The 26,170-nt window shown below is 37.7% G+C and overlaps 2 protein-coding genes across 2 annotated transcripts; one reads left to right on the forward strand and one right to left on the reverse strand.

Annotated features, from left to right (window-relative positions):
* Positions 1–58: 58 nt before the first annotated feature.
* Positions 59–9,053, reverse strand: LOC117339559 (serine/threonine-protein phosphatase 6 regulatory ankyrin repeat subunit C-like). The gene is made up of 5 exons (XM_033901239.1): positions 8,868–9,053; positions 4,296–4,552; positions 3,279–3,393; positions 2,387–2,513; positions 59–696 (listed from the first exon to the last, which is right to left on the reverse strand). The coding sequence occupies exons 1-5, from the start codon at positions 8,905–8,907 to the stop codon at positions 189–191; spliced, it is 1,047 nt and encodes a 348-aa protein (XP_033757130.1). The 5' UTR covers positions 8,908–9,053; the 3' UTR covers positions 59–188.
* A 284-nt stretch (positions 9,054–9,337) lies between these two features.
* LOC117339842 (cell division cycle protein 23 homolog) lies at positions 9,338–25,682 on the forward strand. Its single transcript, XM_033901549.1, has 14 exons — positions 9,338–9,487; positions 11,542–11,611; positions 12,328–12,508; positions 13,306–13,405; positions 14,468–14,600; positions 15,052–15,229; positions 15,853–15,950; positions 17,031–17,112; positions 17,751–17,915; positions 18,506–18,614; positions 20,062–20,199; positions 23,869–23,947; positions 24,174–24,290; positions 25,072–25,682. Exons 1-14 carry the CDS (start codon positions 9,369–9,371, stop codon positions 25,252–25,254), a joined length of 1,752 nt encoding a protein of 583 aa, XP_033757440.1. The 5' UTR covers positions 9,338–9,368; the 3' UTR covers positions 25,255–25,682.
* Positions 25,683–26,170: the final 488 nt, after the last annotated feature.

Raw genomic sequence — 26,170 nt, forward strand, 5'->3', positions numbered from 1 at the left:
TCTAATACAGGACGACCACATATGTAAAAAAAAAAAAGAAGAAGAAATGCACACAAACTGAGATTCGGGATTAAAACCATGATTTACAAATCTCTGGGATTGTATACATCATGCAAATCAGCACATGACAGTTTGACCATTCACCACACAACCATTGTTGAAACACATCATCACAGGCCACAATAAACCTAACTCATCATTCCTGTTGTGTCTTCGGCTGTGGTAAGTGGGAACATGGTACGAGATAAGTAGTTTTTAAGTGTAGCTGGTACAGGCAAACGCCAGATCATTTCCAACAGATTTCCACGCTCTTTCAAACGCTGCTGTATCATCTTACGGCATAAGTTCATAGAAAGAGAATGTGGAGAATTCATGTTGTTTTTATGCCACAAGAAAAACGGTTCATCGTCTGCTAAAAGTTCGTCTGGAATGCCAGGCCCCTTCCACTTCAGCCAGTCGACTAAGTTTAGCATATCACAGTCAGCTGCAAACAGGACCTTGATGCAGGGCACCTGATACTTAAGATCTTCTTTATATAGTCCAGTACTTAGGGAACTCACACATACATACAATGGAGTTCTCCCCATGTAGTCTAGCTTGTTCACATCAGCGTTCTCGTTCAGTAGCATTCGACTCATGTCTTTCAATTTCCAATGAGCAGCAACATGGATTGGTGTTTTCCCTAAGTTGTCACACCTTGGTAAATAAACAAAGGGGAATCTATTAGTGTGTTGTTTTTTTTATCTATATTAATATACCTTGGTAAAACTAGAAATATGGCAAGTACAACATGAACGTCCCTGCATTCCGCTTTATTTCAACCCCCACAAATACAATGTTTCCAGAATAATGAAAAGAAAAAAGAAAAAATTAATGATAATTGGATAAAATTTGTGGAAGTTATTGCATGGAACCAGCAGAAAACAAAATCTTTCATAAATCAAGGGCCGTAACTCTGCCAAACAATGTCCGGCAAAAGTGGCAATCAAATTTTGTCTAGCGCTTCAGACATTTAACCTTGTTAATAAGTTTGAAGAAAATCTGTTCACAACTGTTCCAGTTATTTCATGGAAACAGCAGAAAACAACATTTTTAGTTAAGGGGCCATAACTCTTGTCAAATATTTTAGTTAAGGGGCCATAACTCTTGTCAAATAAAGTCCAGCAAAAGTGGCAATCGAACTTGACTGAGTCCTTATATTAAGGCATTTGACCTAGATACAAAGTTTGAAGAAAATCTGTTCATAATTTTGCAGTTATTGCACAGAAAAGAAGTGTGACAGACAAGACAGACAGACAGACAGACAGACAGACAGAGGTATCCCCATTTCGGTGAAAGAGAGGAATATTAAAGATTTTAATGCAATAAAAACACAAGATTAATCTAATTGAATAGAGTAATTTTTCTCAGAGTAACAATAGATTTCAAAGCTAATATTCATTTTCTAAATATTACAATACCAAGTCAGAACAAGAGGCCCAGAGGGCCTGTATCGCTCACCTGGATTGTATGAGATATGAAACAATAAACAGCTCCTTCCTTTATGAAATTTTGAATCCCTACCCAAAAGGATACTACCAGTCAAATATGAGCTGTTTCAGAGAAAACGTTGTTCATATCAATTTAGTTAAATTGATCCCTTTTGGCTCAACCCCTCAGCCCCCTGGAGGGTCAACCCCAAAATTGGTACAATTTTGAATCCCCACCCCATGACCATGCTACCATACAAATGTGAGTGATATCCATTGCTTAGTTTCAGAGAAGGAATTGTTTATATCAATTTAACCAGATTGACCCCTTTTGGCCCGACCCTGAGCCTCCAGGGGGTTGGCCCTGTCAGTTGTACAATTTTGAATCCTTAAGCCAAGGGAATGCTACCAATCAAATATTAGAGATATCCATAGCTTAGTTTCAGATAAAAATTTGTTTACATCGATTCTGCCAAAATGCCTTTTTGGCCCCGCCTCTTAGCTCCCCAGGGGTCAGCACTGTCCTTTGTACAATTTTGAATCCCCACCCCATGACCATGCTACCAGGCAAATGTGAGTGATATCCTATGGTCTCCCCCCCCCCCCCCCCCCCCCCCCCCCCTCCCCCCCCCTCCCCCAGTTTTACTGGTAGTGGACTATTAATGTTTATTTAAACATAGAATATGTACCATGTAAAGGGATCATCTATTTTTTGTATCAATGTTACAATGTAAATGTGTACCTTTAATTTCTTTTCAGTATTGACTTATATATCATTTATTCATTAATTAGCCTATATATCTGTGAATGGATGTTTTAGACAGATTGGAAATGGTCTATATGCTGCATCTTTTGAAAATATTTTCTACGTATGACAAAGAGCAAAATTAATTTTTTTGGTAAACATCTGTACGTACAAGTGAATGGCAGCCCCAGCCTTTAGTAGTCTTTTCACTGCAGCATAACTTGAATGAACAATGGCGTTCTGTACACAGATATACAGGGGTGACTGGCCTTCTTTATCAGCTTTGTTTATATCGGCTCCTGAAATAGCCAAAACACAGATATATAGAGGTAGACTGTCCTTGTTAACATTGTTTATTTATGACAGCTACTGAAATCACCAAAACACAGATATTTTGACAGAATTAATTACCATTTCAATTGATATAGTGTACAAATTCTATAAGAAAATCTCACTCGTAGTTGTAATGTATTAAAATCTAAAAATTGATAAATTTGAGATATGGCCCTTTACTTCTAAGCCCTTCATGTTGGAGATACGTCCTTGTTCCTCTAAACAATCAATATATAGGGGAGATTGTCCATGTTAACTTTGTTTATGTCAGCTCCTGAAATAACTCAAATAGATGTACAGGGGTGACTGTTCTTGTAAATGTCAGCTCCTGAAATAGCCAAATTGAACCAGATCTATCTATGAATGAAATCACACTATCTGTGAAACAATCGTGACCAACTGTAAATGTGTTTTACACATTTTGATACATTAAAGTAAATATCATTTTATCAGTAATTCCATATTCAGTTGGTATTTCAACTGTAGGTACTCAGACATTCAGTATAAACAAAGATTCACTACAGCAAAGTGTATTTTTCACTGTTTGTACTTCCTTGTACTATCACACCAACTTCAGCGGAAACAAAATACGGGTGGCTGGCTTAACAGGCCTTAACTGTATTTATAATTTATTTCTTATTTATTCTTTTTATTTATTCTTATTTCTATGCAACCACCAATCTATGACATGCACCTTCTTCCAGTTGAAAAGCGATAATGACTGTTCTCACCTGCCTCCAGAAGCATGTCTATAAGGACAGGTCGTCCATGGAAGGCCGCTTTGTATAACGGAGTACAACCGTTCCTGTCGGTCATGTTGATATCAGCACCAGCTTTAAGCAAAATCTGTCAAATAAATCTTATTAAGTCAGAGAGATGATTTTTTTTTTTTCAGTTGGAGATGGTTAACTACCAACATTCATACAATTGTAGCAGTGCACAAGAATGTTTACCTCTTTGAACTGTAAAAATGAAATTGACATTGATCCCTCAAGAACCTTTTGAGAAATTGTGCACCAAATTTTAACTGTCAAAATTCAAAATGGCCAAATGTCAGCCATCTTGTTTCCCTATCAGTCTCAATATGTAACGTTTCAACATAGACATCCAGGGATCATTTTGGAGGGGGCCATGGGGTCATTGGTCCACAATTTTCCTGAATGACCCACATGATTCAGAAAAACCCTTTAAATTTCTATAAGTGGCCCGTAAATTATATTACAAATAGTTCTTTTTCTTGAAAATGACCCATCCATTTGGTAACCCAAAATTATCCCTGGACATCTGTTGGGCTAACAAGCATGCTGGGTATTGCTTAAGCAATACATCTCTCCTACCCCCCACCCCTACCAACTAAAAATAGTTTCAGTGACCTTGACCCAAAACCCCTAAACTCAAATTTGATCTGAAGCTACTCATACTGAATTTACATACCAGTTTTCACCAATATACTTTGAAGTATGGCTGAGAAAAGTGCGTAAAACTGAGTGGACAGACAGGGAAGAAACCTGTAGCGTACCCCTACCCCCCAGCTAAAATAGTTACAGTGACCTTGACCCAAAACCCCTTGAACTCAAATTTGATCTGTAGCTACTCATACTGAAGTTACATACCAACTTGCACCAATATACTTTGAAGTATGGCTGAGAAAGTGTGGAAAACTGAGTGGACAGACAGGGAAGAAACCTATAACCTACGGGAGGGGATCCAGATCTAGACCAAGAACTAAAACAATTTCCTCAACAGACCTGAGTAACTTCCACATGGTTGAGCGAGACCGCAGCCAGTAGAGGGGTTGTGCTGTCTTTAACACTGGGAACTGTTGGGTTGCTCCAAGGGTAGTTAATATCGGCTCCTTGTGATATCAACTGCTTCACGCCCTCCCGATCATTGGCCATCACCGCCAGGTGGAGCTCCCGCTCCCGTTGTGGCATTCCAAGAGATACAGTGTCACATTTTGTTGATTTGGAATTACCCATATTCAAACAAAACAGGTACATTAGGGCTACAACAGAGACAAAAGTACAAATTGTATATTTATTAAGGCATTATAATGGTGGTGACAAATCTGTGTATCTAAAACTTTCATATCCAATGGCATATCAAATCTGAAATCAATATTTGAAATATTTATTATTTTGAAGTACATGGCAAATAGTGGCCATGAGCAGTAGGCAAGGCATCAAACTCAAGTAATCATTTTAAAACAATCAAAAGTCAGGAAACAACAGTTACTTACTTATAGCTTGAAAAAAATACTGTAAAGAGTAGTATATTTAACATTTAATTAAATTTTCTTTTTAATTCTAATAACTATATTCATGGTATGAAACTGTTTTGGTTATTTTACAAAGCTCATGCATATGTACATGTATATACATGTATACAGTACTGCCATAACAATATTAACAGAGGCCGTCTGGGTTGACTTGCTTCTGCTCGACCCTCGGCAGTCTGAGAGGTTCATAATGATGTTACACTTGTTACCTTGCTGACATTATAACTAATTATTACTTCACACCACAATAAATGATTTTACAAGTTCTTGGTACTAAATTAAATCTGTAGGCTACATCTCTATGCGCAACCTGTAACATGCTGATGGCTACATCACTATGGGAACCTGTTATATAATGATGGCTACATCACTATGGGGTATCAAACCTGTTTCCAGGGCTTTTTCCGAGGGCTTTTTGAGGCTGTTAATGGGCCCCATTTCCAATTGGATTTTTTTCATTTCAAAGCCAAATACTCAAAATTTGCAGTTTACTCCTGAAAAAATCTTTCCCAATTCACCGATTTCTTCCCAAAATGAGACAAAAAGAAACCAGTGAGAAAAAGTCCTGGTTGCATGCTGATGGTTACATCTCTATGGGAACCTGTTACATGTCGATGACTACATCACTATGGGAACCTGTTACATGTCGATGACTACATCACTATGGGGAGCCTGTAACATACTGATGGTTACATCACTATGGGAACCTGTTGCATACTGATGGCTACATCACTATGGGAACCTGTTATATACTGATGACTACATCACTATGGGAACCTGTTACATACTGATGGCTACATCACTATGGGAACCTGTTTCAAGCTGATGACTATATCACTATGGGAACCTGTTTCAAGCTAATGGCTACATCACTATGGGAACCTGTAACATACTGATGGTTACATCTCTAAGGGAACATGTTATATACTGATGGCTACATCTCTATGGGAACCTGTTTCAAGCTGATGACTATATCACTATGGGGAGCCTGTAACATACTGATGGTTACATCACTATAGGAACCTGTTTCAAGCTGATGGCTACATCACTATGGGGAGCCTGTAACATACTGATGGCTACATCACTATGGGGAGCCTGTAACATACTGATGGCTACATCACTATAGGAACCTGTTTCAAGCTGATGGCTACATCACTATGGGATCCTGGTACATGCTGATGGCTACATCACTATGGGAACCTGTTACATACTGACGGCTACATCACTATGGGAACCTATTACATACTGATGGCTACATCACTATGGAGACCAGGAACCTGTTACATGCTGATGGCTACATCACTATGGGAACCTGTTACATACTGATGGCCACATCACTATGGGAACCTGTTACATGTTGATGGCTACATCACTATGGGAACCTGTTACATGTTGATGGCTACATCACTATGGGAACCTGTTACATACTGATGGCCACATCTCTATGGGAACCTGTTACATGCTGATGGCTACATCACTATGGGAACCTGTTACTTACTGACGGCAACATCACTATGGGAACCTGTTACATGTTGATGGCTACATCACTATGGGAACCTGTTACATACTGATGGCTTTGTCACTATGGGAACCTGTTACATGATGATGGTTACATCACTATGGGAACCTGTTACATACTGATGGCTACATCACTATGGGAACCCGGTACATGCTGATGGCTACATCACTATGGGAACCTGGTACATGTTGATGGCTACATCTCTATGGAACCTGTTACATGTTGATGGCTACATTTCTATGGGAACCTGTTACATACTGATGGTTACATCACTATGGGAAACCAATTACATACTGATGGCTACATCACTATGGGAACCTGTTACATGTTGATGGCTACATCACTATGGGAACCTGTAACATACTGATGGTTACATCACTATGGGAACCTGTTACATACTGATGGCTACATCACTATGGGAACCCGGTACATGCTGATGGCTACATCACTATGGGAACCTGGTACATGCTGATGGCTACATCACTATGGGAAACCAATTACATACTGATGGCTACATCACTATGGGAACCTGTTACATGTTGATGGCTACATCACTATGGGAACCTGTTACATACTGATGGTTACATCACTATGGGAACCTGTTACATACTGATGGCTACATCACTATGGGAACCCGGTACATGCTGATGGCTTTGTCACTATGGGAACCTGGTACATGCTGATGGCTACATCACTATGGGAACCTGTTACATACTGATGGCTACATCACTATGGGAACCTGTTACATACTGATGGCTACATCACTATGGAAACCTGTTACATACTGATGGCTTTGTCACTATGGGAACCTGTTACATGCTGATGGCTACATCACTATGGGAACCTGTTACATACTGATGGCTACATCACTATATATGGGGAACCTGTTACATGTTGATGGCTACATCACTATGGGGAACCTAGTTCATGCTGATGGCTACATCACTATGGGGAATCGAACCTGTTGCCAGGGCTTTTTCTGAGGGCTTTTTGAGGCCGTTAATGGGTCCCATTAATTTCCAATTGGATTTTTTTCATTTCAAAGTCAAATTCTCAAAATTTGAAGTTTACTCCTGAAAAAATCTTTCCCAATTCATCAATTTTCTTCCCAAAATGAGACAAAAAGGTCCCATCCGAAACCAGTGAGAAAAAGTCCTGGCTGCATGCTGATGGCTACATCACTATGGGAACCTGTTACATGCTGATGGCTACATCTCCATGGAAACCTGTTACATGCTGATGGCTACATCACTATGGGAACCTGTTACATACTGATGGCTTGATCATTATGGGAACCTGTAGCATGTTGATGGCTTGATCATTATTAGGGGGAACCTGTAGCATACTGATGGCTACATCAATATAAATTAGCTAAATTTTACTGTAAAGTCATTGTTATGCACTGTTGTAACTTCCCTTGACCTTTACCCTCTGCAGTAACCTGTAAAGAATATATGTCTGATGTATATCTTGTTGTATGTCATAAGGCCATACAGCAACTAATTGTTGGGCCTTCTGCAGGATTAATTGGAGGTGGTAAGGTTCTTCAATGTCTTCTGTTTAGGGGGCATATTGGAGAATCCAAGAAAAAGGCCTATTTATGATCATATTGCCTGTTGATCATAGAAAGCAAACTGTTAAAGGATAATGAAGACATTGACATAGATCTGAAGCCCCTTAATTTTGCAACAATTGAAATAATCATCCTTTCATGATCATTTGCCCAGTCTTTCCTATCTTTCTTGTCTGCTGTTTCTTTTTGCAATTTGTTTTCTGACTTCTAATGACCTTGGCTGTTGTAAGAACATTAAATCCATAAAAACAAACTCTACCTTATGTTTTATTTTATAAAAAGCCTATACCTCTTCTAATTGGAATTTCTTACAAGCTCATTTGATTCATATCTATTGAGTTCATTGAAAATGATAGCAAATGCAACTTCGATTTCATTGTCCTGCAATAATTCTGTCACAAAATTTGAGAAAAAAACTTCTCTCACTGGGTTATTCGCGATGGCATGAAATTAATAATTATATAATGATAATAGAATCGTCGATTTCATCACCCCATATAACTGAAAAGTCAGATAACTCTATAGATCTAGTTACACCTGCATTGTGCATGCCAATTAAACCAAAGTAATTGGTTTTGATTGAATTCATGTTTGTTAGCTGTCTAATATAACAGAATAATATATATTACTTAAAACGGGAAAAATAATAATTGCCAGACATTGCTTAAGAATTCTAGAATATATTTAATGCGAGATGTTTTTAATTATTTTTTTCATAATTACACTGACATTTTCCCACTCTGGATAATTGCCTATGTGTGATTCTGTTATCGATTATCATATGTCCCTTTGCATGAGACTCTTCAAGAGCAGACGCTCAAATATGACTGATGATGATGATCAACGCATTTAATTAAAAAAATAATGAAGATGTGTTGATATATTCTGCCAACGTCGCATTTCAGGAAAACAGAGCGGTCGGTCCATTACACCATCTTTTTGATGTTTACCTTTCAATGAGCAACAACTACGTCCCCTGTTCTGGTTCATCCATCGATCTAGAACTTCCTTTCACTCCGATAAATAAAATTACAATTAATTCTTCAACTATATGCACTGTCCACTTGTAGATAGGCCTAATATGTTCACTCTTCTGTCAAACGTCAAAGACACCATACTGTTGGGAGCCCGGATGCAGGGATCGTTCATTGTACATGTTTGTATTCTTTTGAATATTTTATCGGTTGGGTATCTTTAAAACATGAAATATATCAGATTTATATCTTATTAATATTTGAATATAGAAAATAACAATAAGAGAAATAATCAAAGGTTAAGTGTAATATATAAATATAATTACTTGAAATCGAAAAGAAAATGCGGAAATAATTGCCCGACAATGACTTGACATTTGTATTTGCATTACCCCGTCATTCAGACGCTTATTCTTTGATTGTATTCTTTACTGACAAACGTTCAGTTACGCTAGATTTTAATCCCAAACTGGAGAGATGGCGGACATTTCAACTTTTCAAGCACTTGATCTTCCACCGATTTCAAAGATTAAATTTGATTTGGTTCGCGCAACAAGGGAATGCTCACAGAGAAAACTCCTTAATAGTGCAAAATGGTTTGTATTTAGCGTTATACGAGAGCTGAATTCTAGTGCAAAACTACACTGCCTTCCTGCACTATGCATTGTCAGCTTATAATTAGAATCATCATATCCTTCCACAAGTCAATATGATCATGATATCGGGGCCCAAAGACCGACCGAAGTAGCCACTGCCTCCTTAAATAGAGCGAACAGCCATTGTCTAATTCGAACAGTATATTACCTCAGTGAAGCGGAAATATCTAAAAAAAAATCAAGAAATTAAAACTAGATTAAACAGGTCAGGGTGAAGTCCTGATTTCACTATTACTACAATATAGCTATTCGCTGGTTGGGGAAAACCACAAACATGCCTATTATACAACAATTCAGGTATAGCTTTGTAACTAGGATAACCAAAATCCTTATAAATTATCTTTGTAAAAAATTTCGTCCAAGTCTAATTTATAAAGTTTTGAAACACAAAAATGGAATTTATTTGTGTGAGGAAAATTCAAATTGATGCAATATTTCTGGGGAAGTAACACCAAAAAAAATAAAACTTTCTAAGTAGCCAATGCTTTCAGTAAATATCTTTTGGTAAAATATTTACCTTAATTGTCATAAATGAATGCGATATTAATTAATATATTGCAAAATTCATGGTTCAAGATATTTTGGCTATTATTAATAACAAATCCGGGATCCATACTCCAGCTGGTATGCGATAGGCGAGTAAGCATATTATATGGCAGTTGGTGCTTGGTGCTTTCCCTAACCTGTTACAGTATTACAAGTATTAGCTTTCCAAAAATGTAATAATGACCAAAATCCTTATAAATGAACTTTGTAAAAATTTCATCCAAGTCAAATTTATTTTGTTTTGAAACACAAAAAAAAACTAAATTTATTTGTGTGTGGGAAATTACCAAAAATTCAAATTGATGCAATATTTCTGGTGGAGTAACACCAAAATAAACTACTTTCCAAGTAGCCAATGCTTTCAGTAATATCTTTTGGTAAAATATTTACCTTAATTGTCATAATGCGACATTGATTAATATATTGCAAAATTTATGGTTCAAGAAATTTTGGCTATTATTAGTAACAAATCCATACTCCAGCTGGTGTCCGATAGGCGAGTAAGCATATTATATGGCAATTGGTGGTTTCCCCCAACCTGTTACAGTATCACAAGTATTAGCTTTCCAAAAAGGTTAAGAGGGCTAACAGTATTATTATTATTAGTAAGCAGTTATATATAGTAAAGTTTGAGATAGTTGGGTATCACGTAGTTAAGCTTAGGAGTTATTTATGAGATATAACTTGATATTAAGTGCATCCACGAATAGGGGCCGCGGTGGCCGAGTGGTTAAGGTGTCCCGACACTTTAACACTAGCCCTCCACCTCTGGGTTGCGAGTTCGAAACCTACGTGGGGCAGTTGCCAGGTACTGACCGTAGGTCGGTGGTTTTTCTCCGGGTACTCCGTCTTTCCTCCACCTCCAAAACCTGGCACGTCCTTAAATGACCCTGGCTGTTAATAGGACGTTAAAGAAAAACAAACATCCACGAATGGACAACTCTTAACCTGTTGGGCAGGTGTTGTGGAGTTCCTGTCATACACATGCTTCCATGATTTTATTGATTTCTGACCATGACCATAGTTAAACAACAGCAGTGCTGTGCATAGAATTTCAGATTTTGGTATATTTTATTGAAAACCACAACTTTTTGTTTATCAAAAACACTGCTGTTTGAAGACTTTTCACTGATTTTCACCAATTTTGATGTTTCTGAAATTGCCATTTTTCGAAAGCTGTAAAAACTAAGAAATTTGTCAAAAAATGAAAACTGTTCGAAAAAAAAGTTGTTGGCACTCTCAATCGTAAAATGAAAAGAATCTCACAAAATCTATACTGCTTTGACTTCTGAAGGAGTTCTCAAACTATTGAAATTAAAATGTGACATTTCAATTGATCATGAGCTGTTATTCTGGTGTGACAGTTTTTTCGTGTGTTACCGTTCCTAAACAGTGATAACTTTAACCTATGTATCATTGTGACATTTGTTTTCTTTAATCATTTTCAGGGCTGCTGAAATGTCATATGGTTTAGAAGTTCAGCTAGAACCATCTCAGTTGCGACATCAAGACAGGGATGTAAGTTTGTATGACATGACGACATGATGTTCTACCAAAGTTACACTTCCGGCATGATCAACCTGTATGATCTGGGAAACAGTTACTTTTGAATTGTAATGGAAGATAATTGAAACAATGATGGAGGACAACTGTTGTTGGTTTAGCATTCAAGTTTAATCCTTAATCTTTAACTATCTTCTATCTTATTTTGATAACTTTTAGAAAGGTTGTTGTATTGAAGGGGTTTCCCTGACACAGGTTTCCTGCATCTTAGATGCAGAAATATACATAAACAACTCCCAAACTAAATGTCTGTGTATCCTTGAGATGCATTATAATTCCAAAATCTTCCCATTCAGTGAAAAAATAACATTTAATTTCAACTGACACTAGTATTTTATTGCATTTGTGTATTATTACTTAAGGCAACAGGGTTATATATACTTAATGACCATCTTGGATGCTGGAACTGCTAATTAAAATTAGACTTGTTATTTCCATTCCTCTAAGATACTCTACGATACACTGCAATACAATTTTTCATAGAGGAATGGAAATAACAAGTCTAATTTTAATTGTGCTTTACCATGATTTTGTCTCTTTCAAAATGTCATGGGACTCCTGGATTTCAAAATGGGACTTCCAATTTTCACATCTGATAGTCTGTGCCACCCTGCATAACAAAATTACACGGAAAACCCTGGTATTGTACATGTATACTGTATCTGTTCTAGGACTTTCTGAAAGAGTATGACCAGTATACTCTAGCGGTTAGTTACTTTGACCTGAAGGAGTATGACAGGGCTGCCCACTTCGTCCATGATTGTCACAGCAGCCAGGCCTACTTTCTTTACATGTACTCTCGCTATCTTGCCGAGGAGAAACGCAAAAATGACAATGCATCAGACTCCATAGGTTGGTTGAATGTAGACTTAAAGTATTGTAAACTTAGAAGTGGAGTTAATGAAAAAGACATTAATGGTACACAGCATCAAATTACTTCTTAATGCAAGGAAGTTTAAGAAAATGAAGCACTGAAATCTCATCTCAGGAATAAGTTTCTTAAATGTCTTGTCTAAACTATTTTACCACGCAGAGAGAAATGATTATCCAATGGAATATTTTCATTCAATTTGGTTGATAATTGAATTTCTTTTATCTTTAACAAATCCGGTTTAATGATTTTATTTTATTTTATTTTATCTGGTTACCGGTCAATACAAGCATTAAAAATGTGTGGCAATCTTATTGGACAAAAACAGGTAATGATATATAAGGGGATTTGTACTGTATGTTACATCTTTTTCACACACAAAAAGTGTTAATACAGGTATTATTCAATAAGCACTCCTTGTTAATCTTATGTTCTAATTAGTAACATTGATGTTGCTCAGGTAAGTATCAAGACCCCATGGACCTCTTGCTATCAATACATTGTAAAACCTGGTACTCTGATCAAGGCAAATAAGAGTGATTAAGATAAGTTTAATGATAACTTGTTTTGTTGATATATATACGTGTTGCAAAACAATAAATCAAAAGTTTATAATTTTTAAATATTTTGGTTGAAATTTGTGATTGTTTTTTCTTCACACAAATACATTAGTCAAGGTATAATAGACAACTAGCTATTTGATTGCTTTACAACCCTGAGGTATGGACAGATGTTTGAAAATGTTTTTATCTTGATTTTGACAAAATTTATTATAAAGGTCCCCCTAATAAACTGGAAAATGAGCAGTTGAAGACCCTCAAAATGGAGCTGTGTAAAAAATATGCCAACAAGGAACTCGATGGATTTTGTTTGTATCTGTAAGTGGTGATAAAGTGTTTTTGTAAAAATATCTTATATTGTAAGTGATTAGTTTATAAAACGCAATAGTCTTGCTGTAATTTGATGTAAATGTGTTTTGAGAAGTTTAAGTTTAATACAGCTGTTTATTTTATGCATAATAATTTTATTTTACACTTTTTGGTTTTATTTGAATATTATATGCATGTCTCCAGGAAAAATGATTTTAATGCATGGTATTATTTATCTATTGATATTTGTTTGGATACCTGGTAACTACATACAATTCTTTGGTAGGGTTTAACCATTTTGTTTACTTACAGGTGTAATATTTAAGTAGTTCTATACAGAATTAGTTTCAATACTCACTTTAATCAGAGCAAACTTTCATGGACAACTAGCTAGCTATAAAATAGTTGTTTCCATTAAATGTTTGCCGCTGATTTTATCACCATCTCTTCGATTGAGTATGTGTATCATCAAACATATTGATTTCATGGTTAAAACAGAGTTGTTGCCCTTTGTGTAAAACATTACAGAGTTATTGCCCATTATGTAATACATTACAGAGTTATTGCCCCTTGTGTAAAACATTGCATAGTTATTGTCCTTTGTGTATATCATTACAGAGTTATTGCCCTTTGTGTATAACATTACAGAGTTATTGCCCTTTGTGTATAACATTACAGAGTTATTGTCCTTTGTGTAAAACATTACAGAGTTATTGCCCTTGTGTATAACATTACAGAGTTATTGTCCTTTGTGTAGAACATTACAGAGTTATTGCCCTTTATGTATAACATTACAGAGTTATTGCCCTTTGTGTATAACATTACAGAGTTATTGTCCTTTGTGTAGAACATTACAGAGTTATTGCCCTTTGTGTAGAACATTACAGAGTTATTGCCCTTTGTGTATTGAAGAGATCACAGAGAATATGGTACACTCAAAAATAAATGTCTTTTTCATCTGAAATAAGATGTCATATAAGCTCACAATTTACAAAACGATTTGTTTGCCTATTCGCTTAGCATATTGATTGTTACATTGGCAAAGAAGTATATCTGTAAACTATTCACCAGGTATGGAGTAGTTCTGAAGAAGTTGGAGCTGATTAAAGAGTCTATGGAGATATTTGTAGAGGCCATAGCACAGGAGCCATTACACTGGGGGGCGTGGCAGGAGCTGGCTGGTCTTATTACAGATAAGGAAACGGTAAGTGTTTCAGCAGTCACTGTTATAAAGGCTACACATTAGATGGTCTTCATGTGAAGCGATGATAGCTCAGTTGGTAAGCAATGTAGCCTTGAGTGAAGATTCATGACAAGTGTCAATCAAAGTTGAGACGGAAGACAAGCTTGCGTAGATGTAGTTGTGGTTGTGTCTTTCAGAAAGATACTTTACTCTAGTTGCTCTGGATTAGAGATAGCATGCAATAGGTTTTTTACATGTTGTTCAATGAGGTAGTCACCAGCTACTACAAATGAAACACTGTCTCAAAATAGCCCTAACGAATAAATCCAGCTAACTATCCTCTATAGATGATTTAATTCATTTGGACGATCAGATCAGATTCTATTTATTGAAATAATGTATCTATAAAAAAAAAGATAAAATAAATCTTAAATCTAAAATAAAGACATTTACATGTGTGGTGCTGTTACAGCTACTATCACTGTACCTGCCAAATCACTGGATAAAGAACGTGTTTCTAGCCCACATATACCTCCAGCTTCAACTCAACGAGGAGGCCATGAAGATCTACCAGAGCTTGGCGGAGAATGGCTTCGCCAAGAGTTCCTATATTGTATCCCAGATAGCTGTGGCTTACCACAACATGAGAGGTCATTAAATCATGTACTGTAAACGCTGAAATTAATGCAAGGGGGAAATCTACGCTAATTACGCTGACTCCATTTGTTCGCGAAAATTTCCCTCACATGTATTATTTTGATATCAATTTCAATGATCTTGAACTACAAGGAAAAGTGGATCGATCGCAAAAATTACCCCCACGCATATAGTTTACGTATTGAAATCGGGAAATTAACCCCCGCGAAAATAATGTTTACAGTATTTTGTTCCAACAAAAGAACTCCAGGTTTCATACTTTAGATATAGAGGATCCTACAGGCTAGTTGAATTTCGTAACAGAAGGGAATAATTCTGTGCTATCGGATTATTGGGGATTCTGTAGTTCAATTTTGTGACAGAAGGGAATATTTCTGTAATATCAGATTATTGGGGGTTCCGTAGTTTGATTTTGTGATGGAAGGGAATATTTCTGTAATATCAGATTATCGGGGGTTCCGTAGTTTGATTTTGTGTCAGAAGTGAATATTTCTGCACTGTCAAATTATTGGGGGTTCCATAGTTTGATTTTCTGACGGAAGGGAATGTTTCTGTAATATCGGATTATAAGTGATTCCGTAGTTTGATTATTGACTTTGACCTTTTTTTGTTTCAGATGTTGATCAGGCAATGACAGTGTTTACAGAGCTACAAGAAATGGATCCCTACAGATTAGAAAACATGGACATCTTCTCCAATCTGTTGTACATCAAGGTAATATTTAATACATTATAGTTAGTTATTTTCGCACTTAAAAAAATTCACAACTTTCATTTAAAATGAAAGAATTTATTAGAAAATTCAATAAATTTAATTTTGGCAGTATGGCTATTAAAAAGATCATTATCAAAGTTTTACGATTATTGATTGAGCATGCAAACACCAGTATGGTTCAACGAGATCGAATGATTATTTATGTTTATAAATTTTTCAGTTTTGTTGATGTAAACTTTCTTACTCATTCACCGTTGATATCTGTAGATCAGATGTAGTCACAGGAAAATAAATAATTAGTCCCCTACCGGTGAAACTTGGGGAGGTTATGGGTTTCCTCCCCTTCCTCCTTACCATCTTATGCATATGTACGCATCACCAAGTTTATCAGCGATCTAGTTGCTTCATTCCTTGAAGGATTTTTATAAAATTTCATACAATGATTAAGGACTAAAATGTCTTGGACAAGTTCAAGTTTAAGGGTTTTTGTGTCAAGGTCACTGTTACTGTTTATAGCAGGGGTCAGGGGACTTTGAGTCAAGGTCACTGTGACTATTTAAAGCGGGGGTCAGTAGGGGACATGTATTGCTTAAGCAATACTTACTGTATGCTTGGTTTGTTAAAAAAAATGTTACATTGTATGACAGTGTATGAGGTAGGTCAACTCACCAGCGCCATGTGGTGGGAATTTCCAGGGGCCGCGGTGGTTAAGTTGTTCCGACACTTTATCACTAGCCCTCCACATCTGAGTTGCGAGTTCGAAACCTAAGTGGGGCAGTTGCCTGGTACTGACCATAGGCCAGTGTTTTTTTTCCGGGTACTCCGGCTTTCCTCCACCTCCAAACCTGGCACGTCCTTAAATGACCCTGGCTGTTAAAAGGACGTTAAACAAAACCAACCAAATGGGAATTACAATTTATCCTAGCGATATGAGAACAAGTGTTGCTACGTGGCATATGGCCAGTGTACTGTTCGTTACTCTTTTCTTTTACAAATGGATAATATGTTGTACAACAATATCTGACATTACTACTACAACCCCTTACCTGTTAAGTCTGTGACGGTTCCTCTCTATTGTAGGAGATGAGGGCTGAGCTGGCCAACTTAGCTCACAAGTGCTGTGACATCGATAAATACCGAGTTGAGACCTGCTGTGTTATTGGTGAGTAATCTAGTTACTGACATACCCATACACCCACCACAGCTCTGGCCAGCCCAGTCATAAGTTACCATTAATCCAGTTTTCTTTTCATTATTCGGCCATCTTTAATCCAGTTGTCCCACTATCAACCAACCATTTTTGAGATTTTTCTTTCTCTCTACATTGTACCATCATTGACACAAAACTCAACAGTTTGAATCTCCTATTGTGCTTATGAATTTAATATCTTCTGAAATATTGGGATGAATTATACTGTAAGTGTGGACTTACACGAGGAAGAAAATTATGCTAATTACGGGGAGTCATTTTGATCATGAAAATTTCTCCACATATATTATGACTGTATTTGTATATCAATTTGCCTAATCTCGAACTATACTGCAAATGGTTGGATCAATCGTGAAAATTACTGCCTAGCATATAGTTTAAATATTGACATCGCGAAATTAACCTCCCCTCGAAAATAACAATGTTTACAGTTAATTTTCTTAGAACTATTTAATTTGATGTATTACAGTCATGTGTGTGTATGTTCTTGTTACGTGTGGTCGTTCTTGAGAGTGGTCGTAAATAGAGGACCACTGTACCAATGTATCATGGTCATTTGTATGTACTCCTTAATATTGTTTATAATGTAGGTAACTACTACTCCATACGACAACAACACGAGAAAGCTGTGCTGTACTTCCAGCGGGCACTAAAACTGAATCCACACTACCTCTCAGCCTGGACCCTCATGGGCCACGAGTTCATGGAACTGAAGAATACATCTGCCGCTCTACAAGCTTACAGACAGGCTATAGGTAAACCAGGAATTAATGTAGTGAATCCAATCCTGTTGTAATTGCAAGAGAAAAAAAAACTATTAAAACTTCAAGGTGAAAGAAACGCATTTGAATGTCATGCACCATGGAACATCCACCAGACAAGGAATGGTAAATAAAAATTAAGATAAATGTTGGCTGATTTGAACAGTAAGATAGCTGTCTTGGTCTTGTCCATTTTGCTAAGTGTGCCTGTTGCAGGGCTCAAAGTAGATATATTTAACAGGTGGCCTATTTGGCTACCAAGTCATAAAGTCCAGGCGCCAATTGGAGAAGTTAGTCGCCCGGCCAAGTTGTCTAACATTTGAAAAGAAAAATCTTTTAATTCTTTAGTTCAGTGCAACATCTCTCTGAAACTTTTTCAATTGTGAACGTCATTTTAGAACTGACTGCAATTTTTGAAAGATTAAACAAATCACAAATTTTAACGGACATGCAGTGCCTTATACGTCAATAACTGGTCGCCAATGGTGAATTTAAGGTGCCATGGCCACTAAAATAGGCGCCACTTTGAGCCCTGTGTTGATCCTGCTTCACAAGAGTTAAATTTACTGCCTGTGTTTTATCAGAGGTTGAGCGGAGAGACTACCGAGCATGGTACGGACTTGGACAAACCTACGAAATCCTCAAAATGCACTACTACTGTCTCTACTACTACAGACAAGCTCAGAAACTCAGGTGAGTCACCATATCATTGTCAGGCTCAGAAACTCAGGTGAGTCACCATATCATTGTCAGGCTCAGAAACTCAGGTGAGTCACCATATCATTGTCAGGCTCAGAAACTCAGGTGAGTCACCATATCATTGTCAGACTCAGAAACTCAGGTGAGTCACCATATCATTGACAGGCTCAGAAACTCAGGTGAGTCACCATATCATTGTCAGGCTCAGAAACTCAGGTGAGTCACCATATCATTGTCAGGCTTAGAAACTTGGGTGAGTCACCATATCATTGTCAGGCTCAGAAACTCAGGTGAGTCACCATATCATTGTCAGGCTCAGAGACTCGGGTGAGTCACCATATCATTGTCAGGCTCAGAAACTCAGGTGAGTCACCATATCATTTTCAGGCTTAGAAACTCAAGTGAGTCACCATATCATTGTCAGGCTCAAAAACTCAGGTGAGTCACCATACCATTGTTAAACTCTAAAACACAGGTGGGTCACTATATCATTGTCAGACTCGGGTGAATCACCATATCATTGTCAGGCTCAGAAACTCAGGTGAGTCACCATATCATTTTCAGGCTTAGAAACTCAAGTGAGTCACCATATCATTGACAGGCTCAGAAACTCAGGTGAGTCACCATATCATTGTTAGACTCTAAAACACAGGTGGGTCACTATATCATTGTCAGACTCGGGTGAATCACCATATCATTGTCAGGCTCAGAAACTCAGGTGAGTCACCATACCATTGTTAGACTCTAAAACACAGGTGGGTCACTATATTATTGTCAGACTCTGGTGAATCACCATATCATTGTCGGGCTCAGAAACTCAGGTGAGTCACCATATCATTGTCAGGCTCAGAGACTCAGGTGAGTCACCATATCATTGACAGGCTCAGAAACTCAGGTGAGTCACCATATCATTGTTAGACTCTAAAACACAGGTGGGTCACTATATCATTGTCAGACTCGGGTGAATCACCATATCATTGTCAGGCTCAGAAACTCAGGTGAGTCACCATATCATTGACAGGCTCAGAAACTCAGGTGAGTCACCATACCATTGTCGGGCTCAGAAACTCAGGTGAGTCACCATATCATTGACAGGCTCAAAAATTTGGGTGTGTCACCATATTACTGTTAGTCCCAGAAATAGTATTCAGGTATATATATCACTTTCACTGTTACCACCATAAGAAAGTTAAAGTCAATTCACTGTTACCACCATAAGAAAGTCAATTTAATAATTTCTACCAAAAAATGGTTAAGAAATGTTCCTTCGAATATTTGGCAAAACTGAAAACAAAGTGAACCATTCAAAGCATGCTTTACAGTATTGATAATTCCTTTAGAATACATTCAGGTAATTTGTATGGAGGTATACATATGTTGACTCTTGTAGCTATAAACTATGGAATGATTAATTTCTCATGCTTGTAAATGTTCCTTTCAGACCGAATGACTCTCGGATGGTGATGGCCCTGGGAGAGACATACGAGAAATTAGAGAGGCTGCAGGAGGCTAAGAAATGTTTCTGGAAGGCCAACTGTATAGGAGATATGGAGGGAACTGCCCTCATCAAACTAGCCAGGTCAGTAATAACTGTATAGGAAATATGGAGGGAAATGCCCTCATCAAACTAGCCAGGTCAGTAATAACTGTATAGGAGATATGGAGGGAAAATCCCTCATCAAACTAGCCAGGTCAGTAATAACTGTATAGGAGATATGGAGGGAAATGCCCTCATCAAACTAGCCAGGTCAGTAATAACTGTATAGGAGACGTGGAGGGAACTGCCCCCATCAAACTAGCCAGGTCAGTAATAAGTATGTAGGAGATATGGAGGGAACTGCCCTCATCAAACTAGTCAGGTCAGTAATAAGTATGTAGGAGATATGGAGGGAACTGCCCTCATCAAACTAGCCAGGTCAGTAATAACTGTATAGGAGACATGGAGGGAAATGCCCTCATCAAACTAGCCAGGTCAATAATAACTATGTAGGAGATATGGAGGGAACTGCCCCCATCAAACTAGCCAGGTCAGTAATAAGTATGTAGGAGATATGGAGAGAAATGCCCTCATCAAACTAGCCAGGTCAGTAATAACTGTATAGGAGATATGGAGGGAAATGCCCTCATCAAACTAGCCAGGTCAGTAATAACTGTATAGGAGATATGGAGGGAAATGCCCTCATCAAACTAGCCAGGTCAGTAATAACTGTATAGGAGATATGGAGGGAACTGTCCTCATCAAACTAGCCAGGTCAGTAATAACTGTATAGGAGATATGGAGGGAACTGTCCTCATCAAACTAGCCAGGTCAGTAATAAGTATGTAGGAGACGTGGAGGGAACTGCCCTCATCAAACTAGCCAGGTCAGTAATAAGTATGTAGGAGATATGGAGGGAACTGCCCTCATCAAACTAATCAGGTCAGTAATAAGTATGTAGGAGATATGGAGAGAAATGCCCTCATCAAACTAGCCAGGTCAGTAATAACTGTATGGGAAATATGGAGGGATCTTTCTCAAATTTCATATGTAGGTTCCCCTTGGTGCCTAGTTATGCATATTGCGTTTTGAGACCAATCTGAAAACAACATGGCCGACAGGCAGCCATCTTGGATTTTGACAATTGAAGTTTGTTATCGCTATTTCTGAGAAAGTACTGAAGGGATCTTTCTCAAATTTCATATGAAGGTTCCCCTTGGTGCTTAGTTATGCATATTGCGTTTTGAGACCAATCGGAAAACAACATGGCCGACAGGCAGCCATCTTGGATTTTGACAATTGAAGTTTGTTATCACTATTTCTGAGAAAGTACTGAATGGATCTTTCTCAAATTTCATATGTAGGTTCCCCTTGGTGCTTAGTTATGCATATTGCGTTTAGAGACCAATCCGAAAACAACATGGCCGACAGGCAGCCATCTTGGATTTTGACAATTGAAGTTTGTTATCACTATTTCTGAGAATGTACTGAATGGATCTTTCTCAAATTTCATATGTAGGTTCCCCTTGGTGTCTAGTTATGCATATTGGGTTTTGAGACCAATCTGAAAACAACATGGCCGACAGGCAGCCATCTTGGATTTTGACAATTGAAGTTTGTTATCGCTATTTCTGAGAAAGTACTGAAGGGATCTTTCTCAAATTTCATATGAAGGTTCCCCTTGGTGCCTAGTTATGCATATTGCGTTTTGAGACCAATCGGAAAACAACATGGCCGACAGGCAGCCATCTTGGATTTTGACAATTGAAGTTTGTTATCACTATTTCTGAGAAAGTACTGAAGGGATCTTTCTCAAATTTCATATGTAGGTTCCCCTTGGTGCTTAGTTATGCATATTGCGTTTTGAGACCAATCCGAAAACAACATGGCCGACAGGCAGCCATCTTGGATTTTGACAATTGAAGTTTGTTATCACTATTTCTAAGAATGTACTGAATGGATCTTTCTGAAATTTCATATGTAGGTTTCCCTTGGTGTCTAGTTATGCATATTGGGTTTTGAGACCAATCTGAAAACAACATGGCCGACAGGCAGCCATCTTGGATTTTGACAATTGAAGTTTGTTATCGCTATTTCTGAGAAAGTACTGAAGGGATCTTTCTCAAATTTCATATGAAGGTTCCCCTTGGTGCCTTGTTATGCATATTGCGTTTTGAGACCAATCCGAAAACAACATGGCCGTCAGGCAGCCATCTTTGATTTTGACAATTGAAGTTTGTTATCGCTATTTCTGAGAATGTACTGAATGGATCTTTCTGAAATTTGATATGTAGGTTTCCCTTGGTGCCTAGTTATGCATATTGCGTTTTGAGACCAATCAGAAAACAACATGGTCGACAGGCAGCCATCTTGGATTTTGACAATTGAAGTTTGTTATCACTATTTCTGAGAAAGTATTTAAGGGATCTTTCTCAAATTTCATATGTAAGTTTCCCTTGGTGCCTAGTTATGCATATTGCATTTTGAGACCAATCAGAAAACAACATGGCTGACAGGCAGCCATCTTGAATTTTGACAATTGAAGTTTGTTATCGCTATTTCTGAGAAAGTACTGAATGGATCTTTCTGAAATTTCATATGTAGGTTTCCTTTGGTGCCTAGTTATGCATATTGCGTTTTGAGACCAATCAGAAAACAACATGGTCGACAGGCAGCCATCTTGGATTTTGACAATTGAAGTTTGTTATCACTATTTCTGAGAAAGTACTGAATGGATCTTTCTGAAATTTCATATGTAAGTTTCCCTTGGTGCCTAGTTATGCATGTTGCATTTTGAGACCAATCGGAAAACAACATGGCCAACAGGCAGCCATCTTGGATTTTGACAATTGAAGTTTGTTATCGCTATTTCTGAGAAAGTACTGAAGGGATCTTTCTCAAATTTCAAATGGAGGTTCCCCTTGGTGCCTCGTTATGCTTATTGCATTTTGAGATCAATTGGAAAACAATATTTCTGACAGACTGCCATCTTGGATTTTGACAATTGAAGTTTGTTATCTCTATTTCTCAAAGTACTGAATGGATCTTTCTCAAATTTCATAAGTAGGTTCCCCTTGGTCCCATGTATTGCATTTTTGGACCAGTCTGTCCTGAAAACAACCTGGCAAACAAACAGCCATTATCGTTAAATCTCAAATTTCTTATATAGCTAGGATTCCCTTGTTTGAAAAGTACTGGAGGGATGTCTCAATTTGCACAGATTAGTAAAATGAAGGGAAAAGTAGAGAAAAGATCAATCTGACATGGAACCTATGAAGATCATTCAATGGTGGGCGCCAAGATCCCTCTGGGATCTCTTGTTTCTTTTCTTTTTTTTTAATTTCTGGTCATTTTTATGGCAGTTGTGTCTCTTTCGGTTATGATTGTAAAAAGAATCTTTTCCAGACAATTTCCTTGCCGTCTCCATCCAAACTTGTTTGGAAATTTCACTGATGTAGTCACCATACACTATGCACTTGCTGTTTTACTGTTTTAACTGTTTTATTATGGCAGTTATGGTAGACACTGTAATCATTAAACTAGCCAGGAGGGTGTAGTTAATGGGAAATTTGTGTGTGTGTGTGTGTGTGGGGGGGGGGGGGGGGGGGGGGGGGGGGGGGGGGGCTTGTTATATCCTAGAAACTGCAAATTGCAAAACCATTTTTGTCATGAATCAATATTTCAAAAAATTACACACATGAAATTGTATTTCAAATAGGCCATTCAAAATATTTGATGTGATTATAATAAACATTTCTATCATTGTCACAGACTTCATGAGAAACTACATGAGGAAGACCAGGCAGCCTCTGCCTACACAGACTACATCAACGAGGCCAGTCGACAGGGGGTAAGTCTACTTCATCAGGCGTGCTTTAATGTCACCTGTCATATATTGTCAACAGGGAGATAATGACATGTACTTATGATAAGTGCTTTGTTTGTCGTTAATGTTTATGGTGTAAATAAATGAATGTAAGAAATGTCATTTTAGTGTAAACGTGTATCAATGTATAATTCAGTAATTAGTAAGGAGATACTTTTGCCAAAAAACTAGACTGATTTTTTTCTGCCAGAACTACAATCCTGAGGACCAGAGTCAAGCGTACAAGTATCTAGCTAACTACCACCTAAAACTTGGACAGCTAGACGAGGCGTTCACTGCTGCCCAGAAGTGTTCTGAATTCCCAGAGGTTTGTAGTCATTGCCATCTTCTCTCTCTTCATGTTTACTGTAACAATGATGTGGTCGTTGACCATCACTAGATAGTGTTTATAATTCTACCCAAGTGAATTAGGTCAGTTCAAGCGTGATGTAAGATATATTTGGTTATATTTGCTGAGGATTTAGTTTCCTTATAACCGCGGTCATTAAATTCAACACGAAAATAAAAACCAGCGAAGTGTGCGTTAATATGCCTGACAATTGAAACAGAATGTAGTTAATGCTTAAATAAGCCCATGCCTGGTAAACAGAATATAGTGTAATGCTTAAATAAGCCCATGCCTGGTAAACAGAATGTAGTGTAATGCTTAAATAAGCCCATGCCTGGTAAACAGAATATAGTGTAATGCTTAAATAAGCCCATGCCTGGTAAACAGAATATAGTGTAATGCTTAAATAAGCCCATGCCTGGTAAACAGAATGTAGTGTAATGCTTAAATAAGCCCATGCCTGGTAAACAGAATATAGTGTAATGCTTAAATAAGCCCATGCCTGGTAAACAGAATATAGTGTAATGCTTAAATAAGCCCATGCCAGGTAAACAGAATGTAGTTAAATGCTTAAATAAGCCCATGCCTGGTAATAAGCCCACCCTGGTCTATGGCAGTTTATGTGTTGGCCCACTGGGTTGATTACAGGATAAATACGGTAATAATTAACAATTATAGCTTTTATACAAGTTTAGAGAAGAAAGATGTAGTTGCCTGGTAATTAATCTAAAAGTGAGTTTAACCAATTTTTCACCTGCAGACCAGAGAAGAGGCAAAGGGTATTCTTCGAGATATACAGAGTCTTCGTGCACAGAAGGAAGGCCTGAGTACTCCAATGAGAATGGACGACAGTATGGGGTCCATCACGACGGAGCGCTTCCACACCAACGATCATACGCCGATTGGTCGCCTCTCTCCTGTCAACCTCAAGTTCACACCCTGACAAAAGTTGTAGCTACAGACTTGAAATCTAACATTGCATAACTTTTGATAGTGTAACCAACAGCAGAGAGCAAGGATATTGTCAGAAAAAAAATGTAATTTGAATGAATTGAGCAAGGATCTTGTGCCATAACCAGTCTGGGCAAGTTGCAGCTATCCTTGTTAGATAAGTGAGGTTAATCTGATTGATAGCAAACGTACCCCAATCAACTTATATTCCAAAGTATGAACATTCACATCAAAAGATTATGAATCTCTTGAATGTTTCTACTGACGATTTTTACGGGAATCTTTTTAAACTTCCACCTAGTGAAGTAATCAGAAGAGAGGCTGTACCGACAACTAACTACTGTTCTGTACTGTGTTAGCGATCGTATACTTTTTTGTTGTTACTGTATTATCATGTTATAATAAAATATAACTACCTATTTTTGTTTTATTTCATTATCCTTATTACCATGTAATCTGATTACTAAATAATTTTATGTGTGTAGATATTGTCTATGTTAGAGGAAATTCCAGTCCTGTATTTACGAGGAAATTCTGAATAAAGTTTTGTACTCTTGAGGGAATTCCGGTCCTATATCCCCGAGGGAATTCCAGTCCTGTATCCATGAGGGAATTCCAGACCTGTATCCATGAGGGAATTCTGGTCCTGTATCCCTGAGGGAATTTCCAGTCCTGTATCCCTGAGGGAATTTCCAGTCCTGTATCCCTGAGGGAATTTCCAGTCCTGTATCCCTGAGGGAATTCCAGTCCTGTATCCCTGAGGGAATTTCCAGTCCTGTATTCATGAAACAGTTTCCTTTCTCAAGTTATGTGCTCTAAACATCTGAACACAAGTCAGAACAGCACTCATAATTTCACCGATAATTAAATATTCTAGTACGTTCTCACAGTACAGACTCCGAGGATGA

The sequence above is a fragment of the Pecten maximus genome, chromosome 12, assembly GCF_902652985.1.
Source record: "Pecten maximus chromosome 12, xPecMax1.1, whole genome shotgun sequence".
Lineage (NCBI taxonomy): Eukaryota > Metazoa > Mollusca > Bivalvia > Pectinida > Pectinidae > Pecten > Pecten maximus.